We start from the raw sequence: 22,335 nt of genomic DNA, 5'->3' as shown, positions 1-22,335 counted from the left end.
TGTTGTGGCATTACCGAATTAATTTACATGCCTTCAATAGCTGTTTTTTTTCACTTCTCAAATGTGGCAGAAAAGAAAATGCAAATGAGACATGTTTCCCTTTAGCTGGTTAGGAGCAAAGAAAAAAGAAACAAGGCTGCACTGTGATGTCTGAAAATGGCAGAGCTGAATGTTTTCTGGTTATAAAAGTTGTAATAAACAAGATGTGGCTGACATCAACATAGCAAGTCACCTAGGTCACATAGGAAAGAATACTAATTGATCTTCTTTTAATGGAAACAGAAAAGTCATAACATTATTTTACAAAAGATGTTTCTATCTCTCATTATTGACTACAAGGCGCCTCATAGCCCTCTTTTCCTTATATTTTTTGACCTAGTTTACATCACAGTATGATAATATGAAAAAGTTATACAACTCAAAACTAATAATATGTTTTAACAGTTTGGATTAAACACAAGACTGACTGTATATGTGAGAAAAGCTGGAGAGACACAACCTAGAACATGAATGATAACAAGAAAGGAAAAAAACCAAGGAGGATTTATACAGAAATACAGAAGGGGTTAATTACTAATGAGGTGCAAGTGTGGTAATTAGGAAACAGAAACCAGGTGCAACAGAAGAGTTAGAAATAAACTGAACCAAATACACAAGGGGATAGACTAAAATAAAAAAAAAAAAATAAAAAAAACAGGCAGTATGACCAGCTTGACTATAAATTAAACCAGAACAAGGAATCTTAACACACACACACACACACACACAAAAACACATGAGAAATTAAAATCTAACAAGAACTGGACCAAAAGCAGAACTGAATCCCACAGATCATAACTCAAAAGCTTCAACCACAAGAAACCAGGAGACTGAATTATTGCCCTTTGTAAATCACAAAGGATGGTCCAGAGTAGGGATCCCCAACTACAGTCCTTGAGGGCCACCGTTTTGCATGTTTTAGATGTTTTCCTGCTGTAAAACAACTGACTCAGATCAATGGGTCTCTAAGAGGCTTGTGAAGCTCTCTACAGAACAGTGACCCTTGAGGACCTGAGTTGAGGACCAGTGTTTCCTATATTAAAGGAGATAATAAAGGAAGGACTGAAATTGCTTTCCTTTGCATTTAGAGAACATGATCACTTCAGATCATGGCTGTCTCTGATATACTTCAATCATTCAGTAAGGAACATTACACAGAGATAAAAGGAATATTTCAGCCAGACTCTATGTTTTGAAGTTTGCTTGTTGTAATGAAAAAATGTTGATTAAAGGCCTCTGCAGATGTATTTAAGCCGATTTACTTCCAAAAACACCTTGCTTACAGATCCCAAAGAACTTAATCTGAATGAGAACTTTTGCAATCTTTGCTCTGCAGGAAGATGAGGCCTCAAGCACCTCACACTGATCACAAATTTTAATTACATGGTTCATATTTTGGGGACTTTTCTTTTCAGTTTCATAATTATGGACAAATGAGAGTAGAAGTAGGTAAAGATTCAATAATATCGATTCAGACCCATCCTGTTTTGGAGTACAGAAAAAGTGCTGCATCCTGCTGGGATTTCTGGCCACTATGTGGTTTATATGCTGGTCCAGCCTCCACAGTATTTACTCCCTTTAATCTCCCATGAGGCCTTGGGCTAGAGTGGGATATGTGCCTCAGGGTAAAATAGAGGGTAATTCACACTGAGACATGGAATTATAATGTTTCCATGCATGAAGCCTCTGAATAATTTACAACATTGAATGGCTTAACATTACTCATCCCACACACACACACACACACACACACACACCCACACACAGGTCTGCAGCCGCCCAGGTTGTGGTGCAGATTTAGTTGTCCCCCTCGCCTCACCAATCTCTCACTGGTGCATCACTAAATACAGTCCCCTCATCTCATTCTTTCTGACAGGCTGTGCAGCATGTAATTATGTCCCCTCTGAAACCAGGGCAGTTATCTCACACACTTGTCTGGGTCATTATTCCGTCAGGCTCTGGCTTCTTTTCTGCCCACACCCTCTCAGTGCCTCCCCCTCCACCTCTCTCATGCACAACCTGCCCTTTCAGCCGAGCTCTGATTTCTCTATCCCCTCTTCTTCATATCTCTGTCTCCTTCTCTATCTCTCTCTCTCTATGGGCCAGGAGCCTGAATGAGAGAAATAAGGAGGAGAGAAAGAGGCGCTCTGACATTAACGAGATTGCTCGTTAAGAAAGGAGGGAGGTTGGGGGGTGGAAAATGGAGTGGCTGTAATTGGGAGGTTTTTGAAAAGGAGAAAAAGAAAGGACAGAATTAGGTTTCCATCCAGGCCCTATCTGAGAGCATGTGTGGGAAGATACAGAGGGGACTAAATATAAGGTGAGAAAATGACTTGTTGGATTTCTCAAGAGGTGCTTAAGGTCAGACACACCTATCAATCAGGTTCATACAAAGACACAAGTCTGACCCCCCCAGACACCTCTTTGCCTCTCCTTCTGTCTCTCTATAGAGACAAAGGAACACTTTACAGTAACAGGCTTCTGGAGAATATTTCCTCCGAGGACTTGTAGCTGCTGCGCTGTCAGCAGGCCCATCACAGAAATGCATTCCACTGGCATTTCACTTCTTGTTGAGCAGAGAGGCTTGAAAGCTGCCTCACAACACCACACACATCCTGCAGAGATGGGTTATAGTAACAAAGAAGCAACAAGTTTTCTCCCCATGTGTCTCTTCTGTAATGGATTAAACCTCATCTTTCAATGGTCTTTTGAACTTCTTCTTCAAGTCAAACTACTTTTGTACATAGACTTAAGTTTTATTGTCTGTATGAAGAAGTGTCCCCATTTCTTAAAGCGCAAATATGTACTAGTCAGTGTGTGTATGTGTGTAAATCAATGTAATCCTTCGCAGTGGGATGCACTTCTTTCTTTCTGTGCCAGATGACGAGAGATTCTGCCAAATTCGATGGGCAAATGAGTCTCTTAGCCACACATCGAAAATCATACATTGGCATGTCACACATGCATATAGGACACAAAGAGCTTCTGTATATGTGTGTCTGTGTGCGCACAGACACGCAAACACACTCTCTTGGCTGGATGTGCAAAGGTTTATTCTTGTCTATAGGTCTGGAAGAAATGTTGGGGAGGATTAGGGAGAGAGCCCGCAGAGAGGTAGATGGAGGAGGGATGGGCAGATGAAGAAGGAAAAGAGGAGAAAAAAGTGAAGTTTAAGTAAAATTAGAAAATTAGATGCAGAAGCATGGTGAGGGAGGAATAAAAGCAGGCCAAGCTGGTGCAATGAAAGAGTTAATACCAAGGTTCATACAGCAGGATGGATTATCTCTACCTCTGTTGCCCCCACCCCCACCCCACCCACCGTCCTGCTCCAATCTCCCCATTGTGTGTCTGTGTAGAGCTCTATAGAAGAAATTCCCTCTTTTTCTTCTGGTAAATTAATAATATGAAGCTCTTGATCCCTCTCAGTCTGCTTTATCCCTGTGTTTGCCCCCCATCTCCTCTTTATTTCAGAGTATTCCTTGATTCTATTATTCTCTTGGCTGTATGTTTGAGTTACAGGAGTAGATGCTGGTGTGTGCATGTGAGCATGTATTCAAAGGAAGCTACACCAAACGGAGCATGAGATTTTTTTTTTTTCCTTGGTGGTGATAGACTGAAGAGTATGAAAGAGAGATGGAGTAAGAAACTCAAGAGCAATGGAGAAAGTAGGGTGAGAATGGGGGAAGAGAAAGTGATGAAAGCGAGGAGGTGTGAGATGAGACCAAATAGATCAGAGTCACAGTTTCTAATAAGAGCTATGACACATTCTCATCTTCCACCATTCCACCCTCTGTTTTCCCTCCTCTCTATTCTGTTTTGGACAACTCTGAAAAACCAGCAGCCTCTATCGCATCATTCAATGAAAACTAATCGTGGACAGAATTATTAATTGAATTTATGATCAAATGATTAGAAATACAAAATATCAGTGCAGCCTTGTGCACACAGATTACCCGCTGGCTTCTGTGCAGACCATTTATGGATTTTGGACTCACTTGTGGAAATCTTAGCTTTTGCTTCTGCTCCTTTTTTCAGAGCTTGGCCACAGCTCCTCATACGTTTGAGCAACAAACTTACATGGTTATACTTTAATAGCACTAAAGCATGACAAATGTAGAACTGTAAATGTAAACCATAGCCCTACAGTCCCCGGTTGTTTTCAATGTGTAATGACTCACACATAAATGAGCTGTGCTTTGCCCCTGTGTCTGTATCCAGCCTTTAGATTCGGCTGTCAGTATTTCTATACTTTCTACATGAATCTCCATTTCATTGGTTTTAATATCAGCCATGAGTTACATCACTTTCTGACTGCTTTCAGGAATATCAGTGCGGCTTTTTGTTGCCGCTTTCCATTTTAACTGTACATGATTGCACCAGAGGGAGGATTTTATTGTTATGTGTTTATTGTTACTGGTAACTGTGGCACTATTTGTATTTGTATAAAGTAAGTTAGTAAATGCTCAGACTAAAATCAGTCCAACAAGGTGAAAGTTTGTTCATTTGTGAATTTTAGTCCAGTGAGTCAAATTTAAGTAACAGATCTGTGAATTATTAAGGTTTATAATACGTCATATGGTTTATGAGTTATCACAAAGGCAATCATTATCATTTGTCTGGGTAATCTGAAGAGAAAGAGCTTTCTTACAGATGAGCAATAGTGCATTAATGTGTGATTCCAGCAAGGTTAGTAATGGGTGCAGGATCTTTTTTATGGCTTGTGGTTCAGCTGAACCGGATTCAACTTTTTAACCAGATGAGCCTGGTTGTTTTTTGTGATGGTACCTGCATTTTTTGAGACGACAATTCGTCACACATAGAAGAAAATGAGCAGAAAAGGGCAGTAATTTTGCCAAATAAAAACACGACATGCATTTCCATGTTATTTGATCAGCTATTCAGATTTTAATATAATAGGAGTGAATGCAGGACAGACTTGTGGAGAACATCAACATTTGTCATGTTGTGAGGTGAATGAAATAATATTTTTCCACTAGGATTTAATAATATTAACTGATAAGTGATGAACCTCTGCCCAGTACTCTGTAAGACTGGATGCTGGCCCAGTAAAACACTGTTACTCAGTCTCCTTTCCACACTTCCTCACCCCTCGATTTTTCTCTGCCTCCCCTTGCTTTGTTTCTGCATCTCTGCCAGTGGATGTCTTTAATCAAAGCATCAATCAGAGAACAACACGTGTAAGAGAATGAAGTTAAATCTAATACAAGATACACAAGATAACACAGCTGTTAAAACCATCAACTGTCTGCCAGATAACAACCCTGTCACCCACATTAAGTTTCTCTCCTCTCCATCACTTCCACTCTTCATCGTTGTCTAATCTTACTCTGTTAATGGTAAAATAAATGGTTGTTAAATTTCTCCATCTTTTCATCAATTTTCTTCTTTTTTTTCATTTAAGTCACTTTGAATTATAGTCTCCTTCGGGGTGATTATTGTTAACAAGAAGTCTGAATCTAACCATTTCAAATGGATAAATTGAAATGAGATTTAAGATTATGGCACAATAAATCTTAACTAAAAAGCTGCAGCCTTTAGCTGGTGAGGAAATGCCAAAGAGAGAGAGGTTACTTTATCATGTTTTTGCACACAAAAATACCTTTAAAATATGGCAATTTAAAGAAAAAATAGGCTTAAATCAAATAAACCCTTAAGAAAAATATTAAATGAGCAAAAGATGGGAACTTGATTACAACCTGTAATGAAACTGAGCGTTAATTAAACACTGCGGTGGCACTGTAAGAGCCTTGACCTTTTCAATCCCCTTTTCACAGCTAGCACAAAGACAAATCTTCATTTCTCCCATGCAGACCCAACAGCCGATTGTTGGATTAAAGCGACGAGATTATTCAAGGGATTGAGGCAGATTAACCAGCTGAACTCGTGCAACAAACAGTGACCTGCTAGCCAAACTCCACAGATTATCTATCAGGGAGCAGAGCACCAAACAACTAGACACAAACCATGCAAAACAGAGTCAATTTAAAAACAAAAGCAGACACGACAGCAAGAGATACAACAGGAGTAAAGGTGGGCCAACCGGTTAAGGGAGGTGAAGAGTGAAGGCTCGTCTCAGCAGTGATAGACGCTTAAGCTTAACAGACATTTAACAGACAGATAGATGGAGAGATAGTGCAGAAAACAGTGAATTAATGGAGGGTGACTACAGGAAGAGAGGCTTCTGTCACCACCTGCAGCAGCCGCAGGAGGCAGCGCTTGGATTTTAAACAGCACAGTTAAAGACACAGTGATAAGATAGGACTGCAAGCTATTCATCACATTTGAAGTAAAAATGACATTTAGCCAGATGACAGCTTGGTATTTCTGTATAGAGAGAATATTTCTGTGTGGCCAAAAATGTGTAAAAAATGGTGCAAAATGAAGGCTTGTATTGGTAATTTTCGGTATCATGTTCTTATATTTGACCTAAGTCCGACTTCCCTTGTAGTCTTAAAGTCGTAGCTATTTTATGTCTAGAACTGTCAAAATCATTGGATTATTTCTGCACAAGTCATTTTTCCTGTGTGTGCTTGCAAAGGAAATTCCTCCATCTAAGCACGGGACACCTGTCACACTCTTCAAGTCAGACACAGAAACACACAAACAAACACCTGTCCCTTGTCTAGGTAAGGAATAATCTGCAGGTGGGAGGAAGAGATAGAGAAAGAGTGTCAAGGGCTTTGGAAAGAGCGAAATGGGGCTTATGAAGGACAGAGGTGGTACGGATGGAAAGCTGAAGATAAACTGAGCTTCAGACAGCAAAGCACTTTGTTGTAGGAGGACAGTGGACAAGGGGACCGTCAGGAAAGTTTGAAGGTAGAAAACAGGGGCAGGACATGAGAAGAGAGAGGCAAAAAATGCAAAAGGAGGAGAGAAAAAGAGATGGATGAGGGAGAGAAGGGAGGGTCCATGGGTTCATAATCCCCTTACAGACAGCTTTGTTGAGTGATTGACGGCCCAGTGCGCCACATTAGAGCTAGAGTACAGGGGGGGCCCACCATGACTGGAGGGATTATCTCTCCCCCTTGCTAGCATCCCCCTTCTTCTAAACACCACCTCATCATCACCTCATCACCTCCCTCTCAATAGGGTCAAGTGGTACAGGCCAGTTTTTGTTGTTTTCACTCTCTTTTTTAATGCACGTTCAAAAAACCTCGCTTTGTCTCCCATGATTGTGTTGTTTTGCAAATAATGCTTAATGTGTTGATGGAGGGTAGGGAGGGGGGACAATAAGCAGCAGGAGGGGGAGGTTGTACACAAGCCCACGCAGGGCATGTACACAAGAGCACCCACCCACGCATGACGCATGCCTGACATCCACACAACACAAACAGGCACACACACACATAAAACTCAAGTCTATTCAGCATGTAAGGGCATCATGAGGCTGCACAGGCACTTAAACAAGACCTTGAGTGAATTATTTTGCTTAAGCTAAATACCACCATAATAGAGTTAGCTCACCCATTGCAAAAATGATTAGACACAAGGAGAAAGCTAAGGTTTTGATTAAAAAGAGATAACATTAAAAAATACTTTTGAATTACAGCACTTTTGCACGATAGTGGCGTCGTTTGGCTGCTCTACAGCAGCTGCATTAAGGCTTTGAGAAATCGGATAATGTGTATGATTTACCAAGTGCCAGAATGCACCTCAGAGACTGGACGAGTTGCAGTGCTCAGCTGTGTACACAAACAGTGCACACATATACAACGGCCACCCAGGACTAAGGCTCCAGATGGGCTAGGCCTAGCAGGGACCAGTGGCTTTACTGAGACATGCAAAATGGGCAACCAAACGCAAACAGTTGTGTGTGTTAGGCAGACGCACTCTCTGGAAAACCCACACACCCGAATGATTATCCATGCCACAAGCATCACATACATACATATAAGGGTGCACAAACAGCCCCAAAAGGCATGGGATGGAACATGTTCGGCAGATTGACCCTCAGTCATGTCACTCATCCATCAAATGAAAGCCAAAGAATACAAGAGAGCGACTGTCCAAAAGGGAAGGCTTTTGTCCCATCTACCCCTTTTCCCCCGTGAGCACCAGCATTCTTCTGACTTGATTTTCTTTGTGGGGAAGGAAAGAGAGAGGGAGGAAAGAATGGAAGGATGAAAGAAAATAAGAAAGGAGAGCGCTCCATCTGTTGCCCCCTCCCCTCCTGTGGATGGGGACCTGCAATACAGCTGCACTTCAATGGAGAGCAAGCCTGATAAAGAGGAGGAAAGAAAGAACAACTTTTGGTTGGGAAGTTAGAAGATAGGGTAGTTAATGAGGGTATGGCTTCCTGATTTGTGGAGAACTTTGCAATAGGGTGCGGGGTACACCTTTTTGCATGAGTGTGTGTGTGTGTGTGTGTGTGTGTGTGAACGGAGAGCTCGTGTTGACAGCCAGGCTTAAATTGCTTTGACACCACTGTGATAGGCAATCTTGATTATTCAATCTGTCTTTAGTACAGAGGTTCTTTTTACTGCTGGACAGTGATGAGCAAATGAGGAAAAACAGAGAGCACAGATCAGGAACCACCCACAAAGACATAGAGTAACAAAAGAACAAAAAGGAATAGAGGAGGAGGAGGAGATGAGCGCAATTAAAAAAAAAGAAGAAGAAGAAGTGGGAATAAATTTTACTCTCTGCCAGCCAGCTGTAACATGATAACGGCTTGGATATGTAGCGAAGGAAACTTACACTGCTGGTGAGTCAGGCAATGAGAAAGAAAGCAAAGGAAAAGACAAAGAAAATGAAAGGGGGATTAGCGCAGAGAAGTGGACTGGTTTTGCAGACGACGAGAGGGCTAAGAGTGCGTGTGGGAGAGTGTGAAGCCAGAGAGTCGAGTGTGTGTGAGGGCTTTCAGTGGAAGCTCTGGGAGGGGAGCTCTTTTGTTCATTGGAAGCAGCATGAGGAGGGAGAAGTGAAGGAGGGAGAGTAGAGATGAAGGAGTGGAAGAAGGGAGTGAGGGATATGCTACTGACGAAAAGAGAGGGGGAGGTGGAGCGTACCTCTGAGGAAATTCAACCCCTCTGTTTGGACTTATTCCAGCACTGGAAGCAATAACATTTTTCATCTGTGCATGCATGAGTATGTGTGTGTATATACAAGCTTTCTACTGTGTGTATGCATGCCTGGATGTGTGTATGCATGTGTATATTAACAATGGTGTGTGTTAATGTTGACTGCAAGACATGAGGACAAAAGCAAGAGAAAGAAAGAAGAGAGAATGCTAAAGCTGCTAAAAAGTGACATTTCAAAAGCACACACGGTCACATTTTATGAGGGATATGGAAGAGCCAACAACAATCTACTGCATCGCTCTTTCTATACAACAAAGCACCACAGTGGACTTCTCATGCTGCAAATAAAAAAAAGAAAGAAAACACTTGGAAGCTCTCAGCTATTTGACTTCAGCTATTTGACACTTAAATCATTGCTTCAGACTGAAATACTTTCATCAGCAAAATGTCTGCTTTCAGGAAGTGGGAAAAGTCATTTTGGGCTGACAACCATGAATTTTTGAGATTATCTATTGCACATCTGAAAAGGTTTCATAGCTTGGCTAATAATCTCAGCTTTTGAGAACAATAAAGCTCTTTAACAGGCATGAAACTCTATGCAACTTTAGGAAAACAAAATGAAAAGTCAAGTAGGCTATAGAGGCTATTTTATGAACCCTTGCTCATCTAATATACTCTTGAATTTTTCTGCAATATAATTTCTAAATCTCCTTTAACACCTGTCTAATAAACTAGCTTTAAAGTGAATGCTTCTTTGCTTCTGTTACAAACATGTCAGAATTTGCTAGCTACTATGCTTTTCCATTTAGTAGCTGCAGACCACTATTTGTCCAAGGTCTACTCTATCGTATGTATTGCAACTGCCACATTTTATGTTATTTTAATGGTAATACTTGAAACAATTACATTAAATCTAGCTAAACTAACTTTATAGTATGCAGCTGGGACAAGGCAGCTATTAGCTTATCCATTAGCCATAAATGTAGACACTTTTAAAGTTCTTAAACAAAACTTCTAAAATCAAAATATAATAACTTAAATTAATAACAGAATATTTGGGTAGGGATGTAGGGCATTATATTTGTTGATGATTGCCAGTATTTTTGTTCAACTTAATTTCAGAAAATATTAGTTTTAGTGGAAATGGCTAAGCCTCTTGTTACAGCTCCTCGTATTGTAGCCCAGGGACATCTGCAGTCATAAAATATGATGATTGCATACCTACTCTGGAAATTTCCTTGGATAAACATTTTGGGGGAAGTCTGGCTTGCTGTTTCACCATGCTTCCATTTCTGATGCTAGGCTAAAATTATGGGTATAGAGCTCAGATGCAATGGGTCTTTTCATATAGGTAAGTACCACATATCCTAGAATATTATTAAACTTAGACTGAAATTAATATGAACTGTGACCACAGCTTAATCCACTGTTCTTCTTCTCAATATCTTGAGACTAAACCTTTCTGTCACAAATGATATTTAAAACCAGCAACTTAAACAGAAAAATCTGTCATGAGCTATCTTCCATCTCAATACATTATTTCTACAAAGAAGATTTTTAGTGGTGGCTAAACTTCCCTCATATGAAGACCAAACCTGTGCCTACAAAACATGAGAGTTCATCTTAATCTGACATTCCCATCACAAGATTGCATTTTTTTTTTCATGTCAGTTCCACTTAAATTATATCTTATGCAGAACCCAGGAAATGAAGCATGAGTTTTCCCCTCAAAGCAAGCCAAGGTCAGTTTCCCCACAGACTATAACAATGATGGGCTAATGCCGAAGCCAGATGCTCTATACTCACTGTACGGTCTTTTAACTCCTAATTAGAACTATGCATACGTGCACACACTCAAGCATCTGAGGAAAAGAAAGCGTGAAGCCTGGAAAAATAATCAAGGTGCTGAGAGTCAGGCATGGAGAATATTGCAAAAGATCTGAGGTAGAGACTTAGGCCTGCAAATACATGTGCCAATAAATGTGTTCGTTTATTAGGAAGCCAAGTTTCAAGATGACTGGTTGTTACTGACATGGGGTAGACCAGGACAGGGTTTCCCACCAAAGCCTCTTAGCATGAGGATCATCTCTGACCCATTGTAAGTAAATGGTAAAGATTATGTTGAAGCTAAGATGCTTGGGAGTAACAGGTCTCCACATATCCCACACAAAAGACCAGACATCCATTACACAGCCAGAGGGACCCCCCTGCCATCACCATGGACTCACACACACATGCACGCACACATAAAAACCATGCATCATTACATGGCTGAGTATAGCTGTTCTGCTCTGTTACCAGGCTCCTTACAGGGTGATTCATGTATGCTTACTTTTGCAGCTGAGTTTATTTCTGCAAATCTCATGGAAACAGCTTCTTATGCCATAAATATAAGAGCAAAATGAGTTATTTAAAGAAAATACCACCTGTAACCACTTCATCACTTGCAAATGCAGCTTCTGGCTGTGGGCTTTGCATTTCTAGGTCCATGTTGTTGTTTGACAGCATATTTGTGTTATCCTTGACATGACTTATTGAGATTGTGTTCCACCTCAGCTACAATGGAGTAGAATAAAAGGAAAAGATCCTGGCGAGCATCAGGTTTTGGAGCATCAAATCAAAGCGCATCAAAGAGTAAGGGTTCCAAGACTCACAAACAATATAACAGGGTGAAATCCATCACACCCTTTGATTGTAGTGGCAATGGACCACGATGAAAGTTGAGTTTTGAAAAAGAAACATGATCCTCAAGAACAGCTCAAAAAAACTCTATGTCAAACATTTGCTGCATTATTATCATCCCTGTTTTGACTTTTCTGCACTGGTTGAACCATATTGGTGGGTAACATGCAGAAAAACAGGAAGAGAAGACAATGTTGGCTCAACCCATTAAATGTAAATTACAGCATTTCATCTTGGAATGAAATAAACTTAAAAATTGATTATTGAGTCGAACAGCAGTTCTTCTGTTACAGGGATTGATTTAGTTTTCGACAAATCAAGTCTATCAACACACTGCTCTGCAACGTGGCAGATTTCAGTCTGTGTCATGCATACTCTATGCAGAGTTTAAGCACAATATGTGTTTGCATGTATCATCTTCTAATATGAAAGGTAGTAGATAGAAATTGGGGAAACTGCTAGTCTCTCCATCTCTCCATGATAAATTGATCAAAGAGCTCACTCTGCCCTAAAAGCCAGTGAATTCCTTCAAAGCTTACCAGGTTTCATGCTGGACTTCACAGGGATAAATATTATGGGACGTGTCAGTAATGAGGAATGAGGGGCCAGCTCAGTTGTAGCTGAGCAGGAAGCAGCTAGTCATGCTAGTGACCTACAGATCATCAGTCACTCTCTGTCTGAGCTGCGTCACATCAACCAGTACTTTTGTCAAACCCGGCCATGCTTCCAAGCCATCCATCTCTCTCTTCAGTTCCCTTCCCTCGCGTTGTTTCGTGCTTTTTGTTCTCCTTTCTGAAACTGTCAGCTCTCTGTTCTCCTCTATCTTTGCCTCATCTCACCCTGACGACACCCACTTCTTCTATTTTTGCCCTCTTGCTCATATCAGTCGAAGATGTTTGCCAAAACTTCAGCTGTGACAAGGCACAGCTGTCTGCCGGCAGACCCGCTCATTTGTCTCTCTTGTGTAGACACACACACACAAGCTCTCGTCTTAACATTCAGTTACAAAACCATTTTAGGCCTGTGTCCAAGCATAGCGCTGCGTTGATGTCCATTGGCAGACGGCAAGAAGGGGCTGATGGAGTTTTGATGTTGATGAAATTGACAGAATGTAAAGGCTGACAACGGTATGAATTTTGGCAGGAATGAAGAGTTGGCTGGAAGATAAAAGCACAAAAACATTTGCCTTTGTTTTGCATTTTCGAGTTATGCATAACTGTACACTGGGATATGCAAATGAAAACTCCACCTTGATGTAGATTAGGGGGGAAACGGGTGTAAGAATGTAAAACACGAAGAGAAAATCGTCTTTTTAACAAGTTCATTCCAAGACTAAAATATTTATTTTCACAAAATGTTTATGTTTTTTAAATAATTTACCAGGATTGTATGACTAATTTTCTTTATTTTAATTTAAAAAAAATCCAGATATTGCTTGAAGCAAATTATACAGAACAACTGAGAACTTGTAACTCTTAACACGCAGGTTGGTATTAGTGGTACAAACACACACACGCCAGCACATCTTCTGTCACAAACCAGAATCCAGGCACGCAAAGAAACAACAGTTTCTAACTCCCTCCTGCTGTTATGCTGTTTATCTGGGATGATGCCGGAGCCACTGCTGCGATATGAGCCCAACCTAGCGTTGTGGAGATGTGCCGAGCAGCAGTAGAGCTGGGAGTCTCGTGATACAGAGTCTAAACTAAGCAAAGGAGCAAAAAAAGAGGGAGAAGATAGATGAAAGAGGACGGGGCATGAAGGAAAAATGGGTTAAATAAAGAGCTAAGAGACAAAAGAAGAAAGTGAAAGAATAAACAGAGAAGGTGATGAACACTGGGACAGAGGTTGCACTTATAATTTCATACCCCAGTCTATAAAGTCTTAACTTCCCAGTCCACCAGTTTGACTCTCCATGTCACCCATGGTGGGGGGGAGTTGACCTGGCCCAGTCCAAATGCTGCCAGGAGGATTGGATGATCCTGCTTAGGCAGGGTGTGCTGTGAAGCAAGCTAATGAGAGGCCTGTGTGTGTGTGGGTGTGTGTGTGTGTGTGTGTGTGTGTGTGTGTGTGTGTGTGTGTGTGTGTGTGTGTGTGTGTGTGTGTTGGCTGGCCTTGCTAAGGGGCTCTGGGTTCAGCCACCCAGGGCAATCTGCCCAGTGATGGAGGGACACATGTGACCCCCCCCTTAAGACCTGCGGCCTGGATTACTGTTGCTACCACTACCACTCCATGTAAGCCTGTTTGTTTTTGTCCATACATACTTTTCCATGGGAAAAAAAAGTTGCTAGTTTCTTTGTGTGGTTCAACTTTTGAACTAGCTCAGCCAGCTGCACGCTGTTAATATCCTTCATCCTAATCATCAGCACTTTTAACAATTACCAAAATCCCAAAGTCATTTCTGAAGCTCAGGGGAAAGGGGGGAGTAAATTAGTTCTGAAGCTAACCCCAGCACATTTACAACAGTGCTTTACAGCTCTTATGATGTTGATGAATGTGCACTGCCCCTGCCAAGTAAACACGTAATTGAGTGATGAAATAATGAATGAATTCCGCGTGAAGCCTGACATTAACCTCACCTCCCCGGTGTAAGTGCGTGAGCATCTGCCCCCATGTTTACAGCCTTTTACTGTGTGTTTAATGCTCACTTGCACATGCAACAAAGGAGATACATTAGGACCACACAGTCTTTACACATGTGTCCAACAGAGGTGGGAGGGAGGGGAGGGTCAAGCCCCGTGAGGCTCATTTATGTGCTTGTGCACAGGCATCTGTCGAGCATGAGTGGCTGCAACAGATCAGTCTGATCACGTGTCTGGATTTTTTATAGTCCAACTGCATACCTGTGTGTGCATCTGCCTGCCCACAATGCCCAAAGAAAGAAAGAAAAACGGGGTAAAACGATTTCAGCCTCTGGGTTGGTTGGCTGCTTTCTTTTTCTCCTTCCCCTGGCCTTTCCATCCTGCCACATCAGCTGAACCTCCTTTTCACAGCTCCTGTTGCTCTCAGCTCGTAAACTCGTGCACACTCCTCTTTTTCACCAATGGGAGAGGGAGGTAGGAAGAAAAAGAGAGTGAGGGGGAAGCTGTTGCCTGCTTGGGCTAACGGGCGGCTTGAGCAGTGTGGTTCATATTCTCATCTTCTCTCCACAACATTCCCTTTTCTTGTTTTTATACTCTTGGCTAAAATGGAAAACTACTCAGTGGATACTGTCTAATCATTTTGCCTAAGGATGTAGGCTGTAGGCTTATCCAAATAGTGCGGATGCATGCATTATTCATGAAAGGGCGTTTTTCACACAGGTGAAAACGGGTGTGGAGTTTTGGGCAATGGAATGCCGCTCCTTGGATATGACATCCTGTTTGACCTACTAACACTTATTGCACTCTCTGCGCTCAGTCCCATGCCCTTACCATGAAGATTTCCAGTAATTCCAGTTTTTTTTCTCCTCTTTTTTTTTTTTAGTTGAAACACTTAGCCTAGTTAGCTAGTCTTTTATCCGGCGCCAATTAGTCTGCGATTAATGAATTATTGAGAACCAGGAAGGGGGGATTAAATTTTAATGTGGATCTTAGGGGGAATAGTTGTATTACAAGCCACCGCAAGCACGAGCAAGGAGACGCCCACCCTCAGCAGCCGTTTACAATAATCTACAATCGTTTATTAAAGTATGAAAAGAGATAAGAAGAGGAGAGGCTGCAAGCAAAAAGGAGGCAATTGAGAGATTTTTGGCCTTTAGAGCAGGTGCTGATATCAAACTTGCAAAAGGGCAAAAACCTACAAAATTCCATAAGCTGTGATCAGAGGAGTGACAAAAGCCAACATTCTCTTGATCTGAGTTTATATTCTGTTCATGCATGTGTTTGAAAATGTGTGTCCAGCAATGTGACCTGTGTTAGTGACCTGGCACCCCATCGCATGCTCCATCCCCATGCCCCAGACTCCTGAGCAGTAATGTAAGATTCGATCTTTCATTAGGGCAGCCATGTAAGACCAATAATGGAAGATGCTGAGATAAGGATAATGTATGTGTGGGTGTTGGGAGTTCTTCCCAAGGTGATCGTTCCAGTTCAGTTCCCTCTTCCTCGAGCAGAAACTGTATTGGCACTTGAGACTTAACTGGTATTGATTTACTTAGGGTTCTGAGTGTCTTTACCTCCTCTTTGCTCTCCCCTCTCCCTTCTTCTGTTTTCTATTTCATCTCACAACACCTGTCTTTGTTTATATTCCTCCCCCCAAACCTGTTTCCTTTTCTTTCCGTCAGGCCATAGTCATTTCAGCTGATGGAGGAGTCAATAAAAGTGTCAATGCAGCACATGATTAACCTAAAACTTTTAGCTTTTATTTATCATGCACACAAGCGCACCCCAGCCTTTCTTTTTTCGGCTCACTTCTGTCATCCCTAACACATTTTTTGGGTGCATCAGTGGCTGCTGTAGCGCCATAATTAGTGGCTGGATGTGACACATGTTTCCAATTTGCTACGTCTGGTCACTGCAGTGAAGCGAGGGAGTGACGGAGCGAAGAAGAGATAGAGACAGACGGAAACTGACAGGGGGAAAAAGACAGAGAGAGTAATGGAGACAGGGTGGAGAGAGGGGGAGCGTACAGGAAATAAAGACAGCAGTGGAGGGAGAAAATATTAAAAAGGACAGCGAAAAGGAGATGAGGGCTCACAATGGTGAAAAGAGAGACAGGAAGGGAAGGTGGGAGCAAGGCTGCAGGTGGACGGTCTGAACTTCAAAGCAGTGTATCCAGCAGAGTTCTACAGGTTAACAACGTGACCGTCCATTTGCTGCCCAGACAAGATGTGAACCATGCCTGCTCTCCAGCACCTGACTGATACAGACTACTCCTTCTGCTTACTTTTTGCCTCATTTCAGAAGTACAAACCAAATGTGTGTGGGCTTTAGGAGCTTATCATTGGAAGATGCACCCTATTTGAACAAGCTTTGAGCATATTTCAGCCCAGAGCCAAAAGCTATTTGGCCCTGAGGCGACTGAAAGTAAAGTAAAGCTCTAGTCAAGTTGAGAGCAAGGAGAAACAAGTACAAGAAAGTATGTAAAAGGACTAAGAAAATAAACTCAAGGAATGACTAAGCTGATTAACTATGAATAGTAAGCTCCATGAATAAGCTTCATAGTATACAAAAGGCTTTGTACTTTGAATATATGAGTGAGCAAATCGGTGGGAATGACTGTGAAGTCTGGCGTCAAAGCCACCACCCATCTAATTGCCAGCCAGGCCCATTCACTAAGCCCCAACATACACCTAACACTAAACTCCATTAGGAGACAATACTGTGGAATCACCTGTAAGGCCTCAGAGGTCTGAGTTTTAGCTTCTCAGTGGAAATTACCCTTCCGTGTCCAACTCTACTCCCTGTTGGGTGAATCCACCCGCTGCTGACAAAAAGCCCTCATTAAGGGCTTCACGGCTCGCTCCACAGCAGGGGTCTACGTAGTCACATCTGTGGAGAGGTGAAGGGACAAGGCAGGCAGCCTACAGCACATGGACGCACTGGAAACAAGCTAGTCCCTGTAAGAGCCTCTGGCAGGGGTGTGAGCTGAGGATGGCCTGGGGGCTTGAGCCCAAAATATCTCTTTTCTTCCTTATAGTTAAGTGTAATGTAGCCATAATACGAAATACAAGCTATTCAAAAACAGTGTTCAGTTTCGACAGTTTTATCAAGCTGGAAAATATCTTTGTTCCAATTTATCCTCAGAAATGAATCTCTTTACTTCCATACAAGCTGCCTCATTACTCTAAAGCTCCCCCCTTAAGGCCACCAGGTCAATTCAAGACATGGGGAAATTGGCAGAGGTGTGAGAAAAGTGGTGTCAGCCGTTAGGGCTGGAGGTGTTTTAAATGGCATTTCCTCAGCTAATGCCTGACACCTTCACCAGAGGAAAAAAGAAGAAGAAAAAAATGCAAATGAGCATTGCGGAGTGGGCACACTGGGTGTTTCAGAGGCCTGAGGGCCGGGGCCTGTACTTTAATCAAGGTCATCCAGCAACAGCAATTAGAGCATCACATGAGTCTTTATTGTACTAAACACAGCTTCCACCTTTTCTTTGGCCCGGTGACTTTTCCAGTAAGAAAAACTGCAGCTGGATTATCCACAATAATCAATGTGAGTGTGACGAATTCAGAGCAGCTGTTACAGAGCGGCCAGTTCCAGTTCAAGATCTATACATTTATTAGATTACTCTGTTTAGATTCCATTAGAAAACAATTATGATAGGATGATGTTATTTTTGGAAGGACTGTGCAACAAACTGGTCGCTTGAAAATCTTTAAAAAAAAAAAAAATACAATGATGCGTTCAAAGAGGTTTAAGTAGGTTTGCACATGCACTGTGTCAACTGCTGCCCTTTGCTTAACTTCATGCCATGTTGCTTTACTTATTAATGGAGTTGCTTGAATCCATTACATCATCTCCTCAGTCAAGTTCTTTTTCACACTCATGAGTTGTTTCTGGATCACAAATTTGAAGTTATTAGTTTAGGAGTCAAATATTCAAGGTCTGCATCGCTCTTACCTCTCGTTCAAGGAATTCCAGTAGATGGGTTCCATATTGCTGGCCGTCGTCCCCAGTAAATCCAGTAAGAATACCAGCAGGATCCACAATCCATTCCCACTTCTTCGAAACGCCATTTCAACCCTGACACCCAGCATATGCATCCCCATCTAATAATGTGCTGCGCTTGTTGCAAGGAGACTCTCAAAACAATGGATGCGTAACAGCCGAGCAGGCTATGGGTAGATAGTCAAAGTGTGAAGAGAGCGCCTGCTACACAAAACCACATGGATCCAAAAAGAAATGGGTGAAAGTGTGCGGGATCGCAATAAGAAACACTTGAATATAAAGGAGAAACTTGCTCAAATCCGTGCGTCTGGAGCTCCAGAAACGACGGGTTTACTGCGCGTCCACGGCCGTACTATTTCAGTCCCAATCCCATGACTTTCCCATTAATTTGTCATTAGCCGTCCATTCTCCAAAGCAGTACTCCTATGCGCAAGTTCAACTCCACAGAATCAGAATTACTAAAAACAAAAAAGGGACAAAAAAAAGAAAAAAAGAAGAAAATTATTGCTTCCAAAGAGCAATTTCTGTTGCCTTATGGTGCACCCTAATTGTCTTTTTTCCGAACAATGTTCCCTTGTTCTCTTTGCCGACTCTGTCTGATTTCTCTCCCATTACCTCGTTTGCTTGCAAGAATCGTCCTCCAAACACAGGCTGGTCTGAAAAGGAATATTGTTAGTCTTTTGTTGGAACACAGTCGATGTGAGGCCAAAACTGTGAAGGTAAAACGTCTACAACGAAAAAGATGTCACTCGTGTCCACAGCTCCATCCTCATAGACATGTTGATGCTCGGCGGGATCAGTCTATGCGCATTACAATCCTTATTCTGCCTCTTTGTTTAAAAAATAGATTTATACGGACTGTAAATCCTTCAAAATACATTCGTTGAAAATAGGTCAAATGAAAAGATAGAGATCCAAATCGATGATAAATCCGAAAATCAATTCAAACAATAACACAAGAAAAACTGAAAGAAACAAACCAAAGAGCTAGAAAAGCGTGTGCACTCTTATAAAGCCACACACAGGCAGATGTGAAACTTGTTAAGTAATTTAAAACCAAAATAAAAATAAGATGCGAGCTGTGCGCATTAGTCCAGATGGAAATGGACGTCTATCTGATGTAGCGCGTCATTTGGAGAGCTGAACGTGTCGCTTCTCGGCAAGAGGAACGCGCTTCGTGCGCTATCTCATCCGTCTCTCTGCCTCAAAATCCCACTGGTTTGACTTGCCCTAATGCTCGTAGCGCATTGACAGACCGACTGGTTTGTTTGAGAGGAGGAGGAGGGAAAAGGGGACGTGGATGAATGGGAAAAAAATCCCCATCCTCCGACTAGCAGGCAGGGCGCACTGGCGGAGCGCAATTCTTCCAGGCTTTTGCGGAGTGGGGGGCGGTATCGAGTCCCTTTTCAGCGCCTCCTCTCTCCTCCTCCTCTAAGAAGTTTCAGGGGGACCCCGACTCGGACACTTGGACTCCCCGGCGCTCTATTCTGCCTTCTTTCAAACACTAAAAAAGAACACCCCCCACACCACCACTGACGCTCACCAACGTGCGCTCTCAAATCTGCTAATGGAAGAGCAACAGCGCCCTCAATGCATTTTCTGAGCGTCACAGGAAGGTTGAACAGAAAAAAAAGCTCCAGATGCAATTTTAGAAGGATATTATGCAAATATCACAATGAAGCCATATTCTGTAGCAGCACTTACAGAAGAAATGTGTCTCAAAGAACAGCATGAGCTCCCACCATGACTCCCTGTGGCTGAATTAAAGGAAAGCTATAACATCATTTTGGAAAAAGTGCAATTACATACTCACAACTTGAGTTACTTGCATATTTCAGAAGAGGGGAGGTGGGGTAAATGTCTCCTCTAGAAGACTATGTTGGGAATCACTGGACTGACCTCACCTCATACATCTACAGCCCAGTCTAAACAAAAAGAATCCTTTCTGCCTGTGTGGGAGCATGTGGTCTTTTTTGTCTGCCCACCAGTTGACAGCACAGAGGGAAGAGTCCTGACATCCACTTCAAAGCGGGCAGTTTAGCTTGATGAGTAGCAGTGAGGAGCTGGATGACATGCTCTGCTGAGGGCCACACACACCAATGTTTACACTGAGGCCCCTGTCTAGCCACTAATACCACTTTACACAGAGAAAGAGACTGAAGGGCTTTCAAAGCTGTGGCTGTACTGCCCTCATGTGGTGGTTCAGGTGCATGAGCCTCAGAGTTGTTGGAGAAACAAAGGCCCAATCCTCCTCTTGGCTCTACCACTCGGTTTTGTAAAATAATGGTGCCCCTTTTTCTTTACGGATCAAGGAGTAGTGCTCTTCTAGCCTTTGAACTGGGGTGCTGGTGGCCATTTGGATGGCTAGATGACCACTACTCTTTGATCTCCAAAAGAAAAAGGAATGAAAACGGGGGCATAGAAATTGGGAAAGGGGCCATGGGATCAAAATTCCCCTCAAAATTATGTTATTATTTTATATGATTTCAGCATCTTAGTATTGCAGTCTGTTGAATTATTTGAAGGGACTTTGGTTAAAAACTCATGCAGTCTAAGCCCATACTTCGCTAGCATGAACTGTTCATTTATAACCTCTTTTTTTCCACTAAAGTACCGGAACCTCATATGTGCTTTTTTTTTCTTCTTCTTTTAACTTTTACCTGAAAAACAACTTAAATTTTAGACAGCAACAGTTCACATCTAAAAGAATAAAGTATTGGTCACTGTGCAGAACATTAAGTCCTCTTAAAAGCTGAGATTTGAAAATTTTTGCAGAAATTGACATTTTTCTGTCGACTAATATGACGTTTAACAACATAATTTAATATGTCACCCTCTTTTTCTGACTTAGGAATTTCACTGTCAACACCGTAGTGCTTAAATGACATTTCTATCCAAGAAACCTATCCTTCATGAGGACTTTGATCCACATGACTCCCACTCCTGCCAGCAATGCTTTAGTGTAGTGATCCATCAGCTCCCCAAACTGTAGATAAGTGCAACACAGCTACAGCTACCCACTGAGAGACAGAAACAAGGAGAGGAAGAGACTTTTATTCTTTGTCATTGAAAGTATTTCCCTTCACATCAACGGAGATGGGAAAAAGCTTGTCGCGCCACCAACACCTCCTGCTGTTCCTGCACAACCAGGGAAATGAAAGTGACTCAGAGACAGAGGAAAGTATCAAGAAGTAAGAGGAAATTATGTCTAAAGAAAATAGCACGCCTAAAGCTGATTTGGTGTCATGCTCAAGGGCACTGCGGCAAAACAGATGAGTGATCATGCAGGGGGAGCAAACTAGAGTCTGCAGACGGATGAATAATTTGCAAGAAAAAGACGAAAGCTCAGGCATTTCCTCCGCCTGGCAAAATTACAGCATGCTTTTGTCAAGGATTGTAATTGCAGACTCTGACATCTAAACAAGAAACAAACACAGGGAGGAGGTTTTAAAGAGATGGACAGAGAGAAAGAAAGGAGAAGGAAAGAAAAAAGAGAGCAGAGATGGAGCTGTTTCTGTTTCTCTGACCTCCAGAAACCTTGGCAGGGCAGATGACAGAGCTAAATGTAGTGGAGGAGGATAGACCGGTTTAGAGACAACAGCAGTTCAGAGGTGGAGCTGGCATGGAAAACAAACCTTCTGCTCTGTCTGGGAATCTATCTGTGTGGGAAAACTAACTGGCTTGTGGTTTTCTGTTTTAAAAACCGCTGAGCTTCAAGAAACCACAAGCACCAGATCTGCAGTCCTGTTGGGATACCTTAACGCACCGCGAGCAGCGATATGTGAGAGGACAGTGGAGTCCTCTGTTTGATATTCACTCATTGCTGGTATGTTGGGGTTTATTAGTGCTCATTTATTCAGGCTGACCTCATTTATTGCACCGACCTTCAACTCTTCTTCATAACCACATCCTCTCCCTGGTGACTGTAGTTACAGTCTGCACCAGCTGCCAGACTCCACACACATACTCTCACATTACTTACC

General features: G+C 42.2%; 1 protein-coding gene across 1 annotated transcript in view; it reads right to left on the bottom strand.

The window, feature by feature from the left end:
• Positions 1–19,824, bottom strand: part of efnb3b (ephrin-B3b) — a 79,845-nt gene extending 60,021 nt beyond the window's left edge. The window contains exon 1 of the mRNA XM_041985404.1: positions 18,305–19,824. Within this exon, the coding sequence (XP_041841338.1) occupies positions 18,305–18,453 (149 nt within the window). The 5' untranslated portion in view covers positions 18,454–19,824. The remainder of the gene's footprint in view (positions 1–18,304) is intronic.
• Between the last annotated feature and the right edge of the window lie 2,511 nt (positions 19,825–22,335).

This window comes from Melanotaenia boesemani, chromosome 5 (genome assembly GCF_017639745.1).
Source record: "Melanotaenia boesemani isolate fMelBoe1 chromosome 5, fMelBoe1.pri, whole genome shotgun sequence".
NCBI classification, from domain to species: Eukaryota; Metazoa; Chordata; class Actinopteri; order Atheriniformes; family Melanotaeniidae; genus Melanotaenia; species Melanotaenia boesemani.
Note: the sequence above shows the minus strand (reverse complement) of the source record. Positions and strands in the feature narration are given on the sequence as shown.